We start from the raw sequence: 13875 nt of genomic DNA, 5'->3' as shown, positions 1-13875 counted from the left end.
GGTTCGAGCTTATCAGGCTGAAGCTTTTTCACATAAGCATCGCAACCCCAAACATTAAGAAACGACAGCTTAGGTTTCTTGCCAAACAACTGTTCATACGGTGTCATCTCAAGGGATTTAGACAGTGCCCTATTTAATGTGAATGTAGATGTCTCTAATGCATAACCCTAAAATGATAGTGGTAAATTGGTAAGAGACATCATAGATCGCACCATATCTAATAAAGTATGGTTACGCCGTTCGGACACACCATTGCGCTATGGTGTTCCAGGTGGCATGAGTTATGAAACTATTCCACATTGTTTTAAATGAAGGCCAAAATCGTAACTCAAATATTCGCCTCCACGATCAGATCGTAGAAACTTTATTTTCTTGTTATGATGATTCTCCACTTCACTCTGAAATTCTTTGAACTTTTCAAATGTTTCAGACTTGTGTTTCATCAAGTAGATATACCCATATCTGCTCAAATCATCTGTGAAGGTCAGAAAATAACGATACCCGCTGCGAGCTTCAACACTCATCGGACCGCATACATCGGTATGTATTATTTCCAATAAGTCATTAGCTCGCTCCATTGTTCCGGAGAACGGAGTTTTAGTCATCTTGCCCATGAGGCATGGTTCACAAGTATCAAATGATTCATAATCAAGTGATTCCAAAAGTCCATCTGAATGGAGTTTCTTCATGCATTTTACACCAATATGACCTAAATGGCAGTGCCACAAATAAGTTGCACTATCATTATCAACTTTGCATCTTTTGGCATCAATATTATGAATATGTGTATCACCACAATCGAGATTCAACAAAATAGACCACTCTTTAAGGGTGCATGACCATAAAAGATATTACTCATATAAATAGAACAACCATTATTCTCTGATTTAAATGAATAACCGTCTCGCATCAAACAAGATCCAAATATAATGTTAATGATCAACGCTGGCACCTAATAACAATTATTCTGGTCTAAAACTAATCCCGAAGGTAGATGTAGAGGTATCGTGCCGACGGCGATCACATCGACCTTGGAACCATTCCCGACGCGCATCGTCACCTTGTCCTTAGCCAATCTTCTTTTAATCCGTAGCCCTTGTTTCGAGTTAGTAAGGTACGCATCAATAACATGTATATCAAATATACCTTTGTTCACTTTGCCATCCTTCTTATCCGCCAAATACTTGGGGTAGTTCTGCTTCCAGTGACCAGTCCCTTTGCAGTAGAAGCACTCAGTTTCAGGCTTAGGTCCAGATTTGGGCTTCTTACCGGGAGTGGCAACTTGCTTGCCATTCTTCTTGAAGTTCCCCTTCTTTCCCTTGCCCTTTTTCTTGAAACTAGTAGTCTTGTTAACCATCAACACTTGATGCTCCTTCTTGATTTCTACCTCCGCGGCTTTGAGCATTGCGAAGAGCTCGGGAATTGTCTTATCCATCCCTTGCATATTATAGTTCATCACGAACCCTTTGTAGCTTGGTGGCAGTGATTGAAGAACTCTGTCAATAACACTATCATCTGGAAAATTAACTCCCAGCTGAGTCAAGTGGTTATGATACCCAAACATTTTGAGTATGTGTTCACCCACAGAACTGTTCTCCTCGATCTTGCAGCTATAGAACTTGTTGGAGGCTTCATATCTCGCAACTCGGGCATTTGCTTGAAATATTAACTTCAATTCCTGGAACATCTCATATGGTCCATGACGTTCAAAACGTCTTTGAAGTCCCGATTCTAAGTTTTAGAGCATGGCACACTGAACTATCAAGTAGTCATCAGATCGAGCTTGCCAGACGTTCATAACATCAGCATTTGCTCCTGCAGCAGGCCTTTCACCTAGCGGTGCATCAAGGACATAATTCTTCTGTGCAGCAATGAGGATAATCCTCAAGTTATGGACCCAGTCCGTGTAGTTGCTACCTTCATCTTTCAACTTAGCTTTCTCTAGGAACGCATTAAAATTCAAGGGAACGGTAGGACGGGCCATTGATCTACAACATAGATATGCAAAAACTATCAGGAGTAAGTTCATGATAAATTAAGTTCAATTAATCATATTACTTAAGAACTCCCACTTAGATAGACATCCCTCAAGTCATCTAAATGATATGTGGTCCAAATCAACTAAACCATGTCCGATCATCACATGAGATGCAGTAGTCTTCAATGGTGAACATCTCTACGTTTATCATATCTACTATATGATTCACGTTCGACCTTTCGGTCTCCAGTGTTTCGAGGCCATGTCTGTACATGCCAGGCTCGTCAAGTTTAACCTGAGTATTCCACATGTGCAAAACTGTCTTGCACCCGCTGTATGTGAATGTAGAGTCTATCACACCCGATCATCACGTGGTGTCTCAACACGACGAACTTTTGCAACGGTGCATACTCAGGGAGAACACTTATACCTTGAAAATTTAGTTAAGGGATCATCTTATAATGCTACCACCGTACTAAGCAAAATAAGATGCATGAAAGATAAACATCACATGCAATCAAAATATGTGACATGATATGGCCATCATCATCTTGTGCTTTTGATCTCCATCTCCCAAGCATCGTCATGATCTCCATCGTCACCGGCTCGACACCTTGATCTCCATCATAGCATTGTGGTCGTCTCGCCAACTATTGCTTCTACAACTATCGCTAACGCATAGTGATAAAGTAAAGCAATTACATGGCGTTTGCATTTCATACAATAAAGCGACAACCATAAGGCTCCTGCCAGTTGTCGATAACTTTTACAAAACATGATCATCTCATACAAAAACATATATCACATCATGGCTTGACCATATCACATCACAACATGCCTTGCAAAAACAAGTTAGACATCCTCTACTTTGTTGTTGCAAGTTTTACGTGGCTACTACGGGCTTCTAGCAAAAAACGTTCTTACCTACGCATCAAAACCACAATGGTGATTTATCAAGTTTGCCATTTGACCTTCTACAAGGACAGGCCGCAGTCAAATTCGATTCAACTAAAGTTGGAGAAACTGACACCCGCCAACCACCTTTATGCAAAACTAGTTGCATGTCTGTCGATGGAACCGTCTCATGAACGTGGTCATGTAAGGTTGGTCCGGGCCTCTTCATCCAACAATACCGCCGAATCAAAATAAGACATTGGTGGTAAGCAGTATGACGATCACCGTCCACAACTCTTTGTGTTCTACTCATGCATATCATCTACGCATAGACCTGGCTCGGATGCCACTGTTGGAAAACGTAGCATGCAATTTCAAAAATCTTCCTACGCTCACGCAAGATCTATCTAGTAGATGCATAGCAACGAGAGGGGGAGAGTGTGTCTACGTACCCTCGTAGACCGAAAGCGGAAGTGTTTGACAACGCGGTTGATGTAGTCGAACTTCTTCTCGTTCCGACTGATCAAGCACCGAACATACGTCACCTTCGGTTCTGCACACGTTCAGCTCGATGACGTCCCTCGAACTCTTGATCCAGCAAAGTATCAAGGAAGAATATGAGTTCCGTCAGCACGATGACGTGGTGACGGTGATGGTGAAGTAATCCGCGCAGGGCTTCGCCTAAGCACTATGAAGATATGACCGAAGGCGTAAACTGTGGAGGGGGCGCCGCACATGGCTAACATTTGTTGGTGTGTGTTCTAGGCGCCCCCTCCCCGCGTATATATAGGTGGGAGGGGAGCAGCCTTGGGGCGCCCAAGTAGGAGGAATCCTACTTGGGGGCCTAGTCCATATTTCCAGAGAGGGGAAAGGAAGAGAGGGGAGAGGAAAGGAAGGCGGAGGCCGACTCCCCCATTTCCTTCTCCCACTTGGATGGCGGCCTAGGAGGGGTGGGCTAGTGTTCCCCTTCCCCTTTGGCCCATGTGGCCCATTAACCTCCCGGGGGTTCCGGTAACCCCTCCGGTAGTCCGATAAATACTCGATACACTTCGAAACATTTCCGGTGTACGAATACTATCATCCTATATATATCAATATTTACCTTTCGACCATTTCAAGACTCCTCATCATGTCCGTGACTCATCCAGAACTCCGAACAACATTCGTTCACCAAATTACATAACTCATATAATACTAAATCGTCATCGAATGTTAAGCGTGCGGACCCTACGGGTTCGAGAACTATGTAGACATGACGACATCTCGCAACTAACTCATTAGTACGAATACTATCATCCTATATATATCAATATTTACCTTTCGACCATTTCAAGACTCCTCATCATGTCCGTGACTCATCCAGAACTCCGAACAACATTCGTTCACCAAATTACATAACTCATATAATACTAAATCGTCATCGAATGTTAAGCGTGCGGACCCTACGGGTTCGAGAACTATGTAGACATGACGACATCTCGCAACTAACTCATTAGTCACTTTGCTTGCAAGGCTTCTTATGATGTGTATTACCGAGAGGGCCCAGAGATACCTCTCCGATACTCTGAGTGACAAATCCTAATCTCGATCTATGCCAACCCAATAAACACCTTCGGAGATGCCTGTAGAGCAACTTTATAATCACCCAGTTACGTTGTGACGTTTGATAGCACACAAGGTATTCCTCCGATATCCGGGAGTTGCATAATCTCATAGTCAAATGAATATGTATATGACACAAAAAAGCAATAACAATAAAACTGAACGATCAATATGCTAAGCTAACGGATGGGTCATGTCATCACATCATTCTCCTAATGACGTGATCCTGTTCATCAAATGACAACACATGTCTATGGTTAGAAACTTAACCATTTTTAATTAACGAGCTGGTTTAGTAGAGGCTTACTAGGGACACGGTGTTTTATCTATGTATCCACACATGTATCAAGTTTCCGGTTAATACAATTCTAGCATGAATAATAAATATTTATTATGAATAAGAAAATATAAAATAACAACTTTATTACTGTCTCTAAGGCATATATCCTTTAAGAAGATTGATCCTTTATTTATGGAGAGAGAGATGAAACGAAAAGGATGCTAGTGGCAGGACGATTGGGCTTCTATTTGTGGTTGGGCACCATTGAGCTCCAGTGCTAATTTAGGATTGGAAACAGAGCGACCACATGCAAGTCTAGATGCTAATAAAATTAGTTAAATGAAAAAATAATTGATGACGTGGCAAGTTGTTGAGGTGGATAGACCGCATGTAAGATAAAAATAGGATAATGTGAATGAACTATTTAGGTATTATATAGATTCTGGAAAAATAGAACTGAACCGAGTCAAACCAGGTAACGCTGTACTACCATACACACACTGCCATGTAGGCCTGCCCCGAGCAGGCCGCCAGTGATACTGACACCGGGCCCCATGTATGCGGTATGCCGCCGCTGAACCCAGCCCTCCGTTTCCGGGGACACGAGTGCCTTTATAGGCGCCTTTTCTTTTGGCAGCCGCGTGGTCTCCCCCGGGCCGTACATCGCATCTCATCGCCACATCTCGCACCAGTAGACTACCCAGCAGCAAAAATCCAAACGGAGACCGCCGCCGCGACGAAACCCTAAGCCCCCGTGCGGCCGGCGACCGCCGGAGATGGAAGACCTTCCGCCGGCCCCGCGCCGGCCGCTCTTCGACCTCAACGTCGCCATGGAGGATTTCGAGGAGGAGGAGCCCCAGGAGGTGGAGGAGGTCGTCGAGGTGGAGGAAGTAGTTGAGGAGGAGGATGAGGAGGAAGAGGAACAGGCTCCCGAGGAGATGATCATGGGGGAGGAGACGGCGGTGGCGCCGGCCGAGGAAGAAGACGCTATTGTGGAGAAGGAGGTCGTGGAGGAGGTGGGGGTGTCTGGGGAAGGAGGGGAGAACGAGGGGAGGAGGAAGAAGAGGAAGGAGTACGAGGTGTTCGTGTTTGGGCTGCCGCGGGAAGCCATGGAGGATGACGTCGCGGCGGCGCTCACCGAGGCCGGCGAGGTCGAGGAGGTGCGGCTCGTCCGGGATCCGGTGGAGCCGCAGCTTAACAAGGGCTTTGCCTTTGTACGCTTCGCCGAGGTTTGGCAGGCGAGGTGGGCTGCCAACGACCTCCGCACGGCCATGGTATTCTTTACAGCTACTGCATCCACTAGATTCTCTTCCCTAGCTCTGTAGTGTGAATTGCTGGAAAGTGGTCGGGTTGGGGAAAACACTGAACGAACTGGTCCTAAGTTAATGGCCTCTGGCCTTTGCGCAACATCTGAAGCATTGCCTTATTGGTTTCGATGAGAATTCGCTACGTACTAGGAACAAAGTGGTTGGAAAAAGGTTGAATTTTTAGTAAGGGAACTGTTGTACGGTCTCGCGCTTTATAGGGCTTAAGGTACTGTAGATAGATAAATAAGGGAAATCGAACAAGCTGGGTTCAATTCAAACTACTACCTTTGAGTTATTAGTTTATAATTGTTTGGCTGGCTCATTTTGTGCTAGAGATGTAGAAGGATATGGTGCCAGGAAGGTTTAGTTTAGAACTACTCCCTCTGTCCCATAATATAAGAGCGTTTTTTACACTAGTGTAGTGCGTTTTTGACACTAGTGTAGTGTCAAAAATGCTCTTATATTATGGGATGGAGGGAGTAGTACGTTGTAGTGCTAACGGCATATACGGTTAATCATTTCCTTTGCTAAAAGACTGGGCAGTAGTTCCTGCTGGCCCCAGCATATTTATTACAACAACAACAAAGCCTTTCAGTCCCAAACAAGTTGGGTTAAGCTAGAGTTAAAACCCATAAGATATCAAAACCAAGTCATGGCTATGGCATGTGGATAGCTAACTTCCATGCACCCCTGTCCATGGCTAAATCTTTGGTGATATTATAGTCCTTCAGATCTCTCTTTAGGGACTCCTCCCATGTCAAGTTTGGTCTACTATGACGTCTCTTGCCATTATCAACACATTTTAACCGCCCGCTATGCATAGGCCTTTTTGGAGATCTACGTTGTATATGCCCAAACCATCTCAGACAATGTTGGACAAGCTTCTCTTCAATCGGTGCCACCCCAACTCTATCACATACTCCCTCCGTTCCTAAATATTTGTCTTTTTAGAGATCTCAAATGGTTACCACATACGGATGTATATAGACATATTTTAGAGTATAAATTCACTCATTTTGCTCCGCATGTAGTCACTTGTTGAAATCTCTACAAAGACAAATATTTAGGAACGGAGGGAGTATATACCCACGGACATATACAAATTGGTGGAATTAGGTCTAAAGAAGCAAGGTGGGACTATCTAATCTGTTTACAAACTTGTTTTATAAACATAAGCTGAATCTGCGAAACTTGGCCCCAAAAAACCAGTATCGCAGCGTCATATGAAAATATGAAGGCCCATGCGAAGGCACAGCTGAATGACGGACGGCATGCGCAATCGAGTGAAGACTCCAACCCATGCATTGCATTAAGAGCACCCACAGTGTAGTGTTTTTGCTGCCTCTAAGCCTTCTCTCTCCTGTTAGAGGCAGCCTCCATACATTGCAGGCCCCAGCCTCTAGTCCAAAATCGTTAGCATCGCCTCGTAGGTCGTAGCATGGAGGCAGCCTCTAATGAATAAAGAAATTGAGAACCCCATATGTCAGTTCCAGGGAGCGGCTGTAGGAGAATAAAATATGTTGAGATTTGAGAAACTTGTTTTCTAAATCTGGTCCATCTAAAAGGTGACCGCAGCCTCTATACACTAAGTGCTTTTCTCTAACTAGCAATGTGCCCGTGCATTGCAACGGATCCAAAGTAGAATAATACTTGTTCACAAACTTGAAAGAAAACACTCTAGTTTTGATGTACATATATCACAAAAAAATATTATGTTTCACTCAAAATATATTCCTCCGGCTGTTTTGATGAGGTGAAGGAGGGATGTGGTTGGTTTCAAGATACTAAGGGGTTTTCTGCAAATTAGAGCAGAGAAGTGGCCTATTGTTGCAAAAAGGAAATTACCTCACAGTCGGTGTGGATGTCCTAATTCCGCTCAAGAAAAACACATTGCATTAATTTTTTAGCACTGACGTGTGCAAAGCCAACTGGGGGCACAATATATACATATATAAAATATACAACGTGTACTTTCATAACAGCTAGGTTGTCCAGTTGGTTACAGATGTTTGATTAATGTGCGCGGTTGTGAGTTCGACTCCAACCCACGCATTGCATTAATTCTTTAGCACCTGACACATGCGAAACTAACTGGGCTTTTGAAGCAGTGCACTGCACAAACTCGGCCCATCAAGACGTTCGAATCGTTTTCTTCCTGCCACTCAGTACCGCAGGTTGATTATACGAACATTTTTTCTGGATTGCAGGGTCGATTTCTAGAAAGCTTAGAGACTTTTCTGCAAAATGTCATGACCTTTCGCAACAGCTAGGTCGTCCAGTTGGTTACCGATGTTTGATTGATGTGCGGTTGTGAGTTCGACTCCAACCCATGCATTGCAGTAATTTTTTTAATTTTTTAGCACCTGACACGTGCGGAGCTAACTGGGCTTCCGAAGCAGTGCAGGTGCACAAACTTGGCCCGTCAAGATGTTCGAATCGTTTTCTTCCTACGACTCAGTACCGCAGGTTGATTATACAAACAGTTTTTCTGGATTGCAGGGTTGATTTCTAGAAAGCTTAGAGACTTTTCCGCAAAACGTCATGACGGACTGGACCAAGAATATCACCTCCCTTTATTAGTAGCTAAAATAGATATAGATTCAAGACAGGACTAAGATTTCTTTCCATATGTGATTTTGTTTCCAAATTAAGAGTCTTAAGTTAGGTAGATCTATATAAGAGCAGGATTGTAATATATGAAGCTGAGAAATATTCTCTTCCCATAACCTATGCCTTCCTAATCCCACAAAACATGCTATCTAGCTATCTTGGGTGCTAGAGTGTCCGTGTTATGAGTTAAAGTCCACAACATTTCGGTCGTAGAGCTGATCCACCATGACATGAGATGAAAAGCATCACAAGTGATAACCTCATGGCATCCATCCTTGAACTGCAAACATCTACTATGGTCTTTGTTGTCGAGAAGATGTCACGAAGGATACTCCTCCGCGGCACGATTGAGCGGATATAGAAAGTGCTTGATCAAATCTTGTCTTTGATCTGTACGTAGTGGTGGAGACAACTGAAGTTTTACCAGTGAGATCAAAGGGCCTGGCCTTCATTAAATATGGTTCAGACAATGATGTTGCATGATCGACAGAAACTGTTGTCAACATGGTTTCAACTTTCAAGTTACTACCCTTGTCGTCCAATATATCAGGAGCAACAAAAAATAGGCGGCAATAGAGACATGGTAAATTGCGTGTCAGCGGAAGCACAAGGAAAAGTATTGGTAGAGGAACGAGAAACCACAACAGGAAGTCATTGGTTTGGTGCAGTCTAGCACAGAATTTATGGTGGTTGGCAGCACATAAAGTGTTAACCTCTGTCCCCTTTTACATGGCGCCCTCGTTTTGCATGATTTAACTTTGACCATGAACTTGTTTAATAACATGTGTCGTATGTCATAAAAATGATACCATGTTCAAATATGAATCTGGTGATACAATTTTTGTGAAATACAACCCATGTTTAGTTGGTCAAACTAATGGTCAAACTTCATTCTTGGAATGCGCATGTGCCATGTATTGAGGGGATGGAGGGAGTACTTCCTTGGATAAACCCATGTGCATGACAAACAATTGAGCCAGGGGTTGCCAAGTCAGAGACTCAATTAGTTATTGTAATTAGTATGAAAGTGCATGTGTATGTGAATGTGTGCATACATCTGATAGGTTATTTGGAGCGGGCATGTGCAAGGATCAGGAACTTGTGTGGTTTGATTATCTGCATCGTGCTGGAGCCAGGACATGTGTTCCATAGGGGTGCGATGGGAGTCTGTAGCGCGATGAGGTCTCAAGCTAGCGTAGTAGTGAGAGAAATTACTAGGAGGAAAGAAGATACAATGAAAGTACATTAGGGAACGCTGCCATGCAATGTGTCAGAAGGGCTCTTACACGCTTGAGTCAGGAATGCAAGGAGTAAATGTCAGGAAGGCTCCAAAATTTTAGTGTTAAGTGGAGCCAGAGTGGCAACATCCCCATCCATTTGGGGCTTAATTGGTGTGTTTAGTTCACCACCCCACACTATCAGTACAATCTACTGATGGACAAGGACCATCTGTAACCCCATAACAAAATATGGTTCGCAATGACTGCTAGTCAGTGGGGTGGTGGCGGGTGAAGTACTGCATTCTCAGACGGCAGCAGCTAGCAGGCTTCGTAATTCAGGAGAATCAGGAAGTAGAGTCTGCAGTTAATGGCATTTAGTATGTTACAGTCAAAGTCAATTTATAGTGGTGTAGTTAGAACGTACTCCCTCCGTTCACAAATATAAGATGTTTCGGATAGTTCATTATGGATCACATACAGACCGAAATGAGTGAACAAACACACTAAAACATGTCTATATACATCCGACTCACAAAAAAGTTAGAACATCCTATATTTGTGAACAGAGGGAGTATTATATACACGTTGGTTTCCAAGTTAAGTCCATGTCTTTGGGGTCAAAATTGGGTAGCTCTATGTAAGAGCGGGCATTTAAAGCAAAAATCTTTGGGCAGAAGCAAGAACCAATATATTCTCTTCTCCTTCCCTATGTCTTCCTAAGCCCTTGCAGATGGCATAACTGGCTATCTTCAGTACCGTAGTTATCCCTCTCCGCTCATGTATCAACGATTACAACTGGTAGTACTCAACATTCTTTTAGTTAGTATAATTTGATATGATCTCTTGTATGTCAGTATGTTTACATCTGTTAGATTATGTACTGCTGCTACCATTTAAAAGTTTAAGCATTTAGATGGGTAGTCTCGATTAGATTTTCTTTGATAGTAAAGCAATTGCATTTGCCATGCTGATTGTACTTTGTGATACTTTATTCAATATACTTGAAATTCTTGGACATGTTTGGTATTGACAATGAATGTTCACATCCATGTGTGTTCAATGAATGATACTTTTTAACTAGCCAATAGGACTGCACATATATATAACACCTCATTATGGTTTTCAGATCAAGGGAAAAGCTTGTGGAATATGCAAGAACAATGATAATGAGACCCTTCATCTTCGGAACATTTGCTTCGATTGGTCAAAAGATGATGTATGCTGTCTTACTTATTTGATACTCGCATTTTTTGCAAGCACCTTGCTATTTTGAGTAATGACATCTCTTGCAGTTAGCAGAGAAGCTGAAAACCTTTGAGTTGGAAAACCTTGAAGATATCAATTTAATTGAGCACCCGGATAGAAAGGGAAGAAATAGAGGCTATGCGTTTCTTGACTTCAGCTCACATGTGGATGCTGTTGCTGGATTTCTTAAACTACAGAAAAGAGATCTGTTTCTTGGTACTGATGTTAGAGCACAAATATCATTTTCAAACACCATTTCACAAGATGATAAGGTTATGGAGAAGGTAAATCCACAAACGAAGTAGCTTTATCTTCTATTTGCTTCTGTAACTAGAGGTATTGCATGATCATGCCTTTTCCATTTAACATCTCTTATTATCATTATGAAATGTAGGTAAAATCTGTTTTCTTGGATGGCTTACCGCCTCATTGGGACGAAGACGACGTGAGGGAAAAGTTTGGAAAGTTTGGTGAAATTGATAATATACAACTTGCTAGAAATATGTTTACAGCAAAACGTAAAGATTTTGGTTTCATCAGCTTTACTACAAGACAAGCGGCATTAGATTGCATTGATATGGTCAATAAAGGTCGCTTTGGTGAAGGTAGTGGAAAGGTAATCCCTTTACGGTCTTTATTGTTGTGTGACTTCTACCTTTGGTTTATTTGCTTGAGCTATGGTTAGTTACTACTTACTACTTCCATACTTTCAGATCCGCATGAAGGCTACTCTACAAAGACCAAAGCCTACTTTCAAAAAGCCTTCATGGCAAGGGGATAATCACATGTTGGGCGTCAGGAGAGGATTTATTGGCAAAAATTATGGTGACAGAGAGCCCCACCCTAACAGATTCAGGCATTTAGGTCCTGAAAGACGTCCTTATTCAAATCATAGCAACTACCCAGGGAGCAGAATTCGGGGAGGTTATGTTGGTAGGTTGCCTCCCATGGCGGTTGATGATGGAGAAAGACCTGTTTCAGTGCGAGAATACAGGTCTTACTACAGAAGAGATTCTACAGTACCTGGTTGGTTTCTTTTGTAAAATGTGTGTTCCTCTTTTCTTTTTTCCACGAGGTTACTGAAAGGGTTATTTTTAATGCTTGGTTGTAGACCCCCGCCATAAATATGGAAGGACACACCCGGGGAGCAGAATCCGGGAAGGTTATGTTGAGAGTCGATATGATAATAAATATCCAAAACATAAGCATGCAGCATATGAAGCATCAACCATGCAAGGAGATGAATACAGCAGGAGTAAATATAGACATTCATACTTGGAGAGGGCACATGATGAATCTTGCCCAGAATGCATTAGAGGTGATCATAACTCAAGTGCTTATCAGAGTGGGCATTACTCCAGCGCTGGCAAGGCTGGTCATCACTACCAGTGTGAGAATGTTGATGAATTTGCTGCAACCAGTGGTGGATCGGAGAAAGACTACTATAATAAGACAGTAAGTGCATGGTTTCCAGTTTTTAGGTTTTATTTGCATCCTGATGTTAATTGTAGGCTGACTCTGTGTTGTTAGGAGCATGAGCTCACGGTGGCTTCAACTTCTCAAGTAGCACCTCAGCGCAAGGAACCCTACCGCGGGGTGGTACGTAGTGTTTAATGTTATGATTTACTTAAAAAAAGTCTTACATTTAGATGCAGATGGAGTACTTGGCTGCTTGCTGGTTGATGCTGACTATTGGAGCGCTTGTGTTTCCTAGGAACAAGAGTTATTGCCTTCAAGTCCTGCGATGTGTAACTGTAGCGAATGCTACAAGGTAGCGAACCACAAAAGCACATCCTGAGATGCTTGTCGTTCTGATTTTGTTTGATTCTGATATTTTTCGTTGTTGTCTAGGGGCAGAAGTCAGCAGCAGCCCCTTCAAGCTCTCAAAGCGAGATAACTAGTCATTCCAATCCTCAAGTTGCTGCTCCCCATCGCCGGATTGCTAAACCTTTTCATGACCAGCGGAGGTAAGGCTGTTTTGTGTACGCATTGGATTTTGCTCTCCCCACAAAGAGAAGGCTTGTGACGTGAAACTGTGCTTGGTGTTTCCAACAGCTTTGTTCCTGATGAGTATGATGAGGTAGAGTACACAGTCAGGGAGCGCAGAGGCCGATATTTATCTGCAAGAGACGGGAGGAAATACTCTAGGCAAGGACGATAGAGCTTCCCAAGGCTTTGTTATAGGATTTTATTTATTCATAGCGTTGAGTTACCTAACTAGCTACCCCAACCTTGTGCATTGCTCGAGTGCCTTTGATGCGGACTCATACATTCTGAGTTATGACATTATATGAAACAATTTTACATGCCAAGCGTTTCTGATCGGCGGACAGATCACACCACGCGTGCGTTGTCAATGCCCCTTGAGAAAGCGAACATGTGGTTGCGGGCCCCATGGGGAGGGTCGTGACAAACGTATGGCACCGGCAAGGCAAGCTCGTCACGTCGACACCATGGTCATGTGCCACTCACCCACCCACCTTCTCGTCCTCCCCCTGTCTACTACTATAACCGAAGACCCGTCATGCAAAGACTCGGGCTTTGATCGATCGACCAACGCTAAGCATTGGCCTTTTTACACTCTCTTTTTTGGGCCTCTTAAAGTTGATACTCTCTATAATGCACACAACACCAATAGAGAACCAATGGTTTTGCTGCTGTTAACTTGTTTTGTCAATCCTGAAAGCTTATTACGCGGTAATTTTTTAGGACGCCTCGATTTTAACCATCTTTGCTGCG

General features: G+C 43.1%; 1 protein-coding gene across 2 annotated transcripts; it reads left to right on the top strand.

Moving 5' to 3' along the window:
* The first annotated feature begins 5380 nt into the window (after positions 1 to 5380).
* On the top strand, positions 5381 to 13442 carry LOC125537045 (uncharacterized). 2 transcript variants are annotated; one of them, XM_048700341.2, is made up of 10 exons: positions 5381 to 6028; positions 11018 to 11107; positions 11184 to 11420; positions 11531 to 11752; positions 11850 to 12162; positions 12248 to 12591; positions 12667 to 12735; positions 12851 to 12907; positions 12994 to 13103; positions 13192 to 13442. In XM_048700341.2, the coding sequence occupies exons 1-10, from the start codon at positions 5531 to 5533 to the stop codon at positions 13295 to 13297; spliced, it is 2046 nt and encodes a 681-aa protein (XP_048556298.1). In that variant the 5' UTR covers positions 5381 to 5530; the 3' UTR covers positions 13298 to 13442. The 2 variants fall into 2 exon arrangements, with proteins under 2 accessions (XP_048556298.1, XP_048556297.1); XM_048700340.2 differs by having other exon boundaries at positions 5382 to 6028; positions 12988 to 13103.
* The last annotated feature ends 433 nt before the right edge of the window (positions 13443 to 13875 follow it).

The sequence above is a fragment of the Triticum urartu genome, chromosome 2A (genome assembly GCF_056163025.1).
Source record: "Triticum urartu cultivar PI428250 chromosome 2A, HENAU_Tu73, whole genome shotgun sequence".
Taxonomy (NCBI): domain Eukaryota; kingdom Viridiplantae; phylum Streptophyta; class Magnoliopsida; order Poales; family Poaceae; genus Triticum; species Triticum urartu.
Note: the sequence above shows the minus strand (reverse complement) of the source record. Positions and strands in the feature narration are given on the sequence as shown.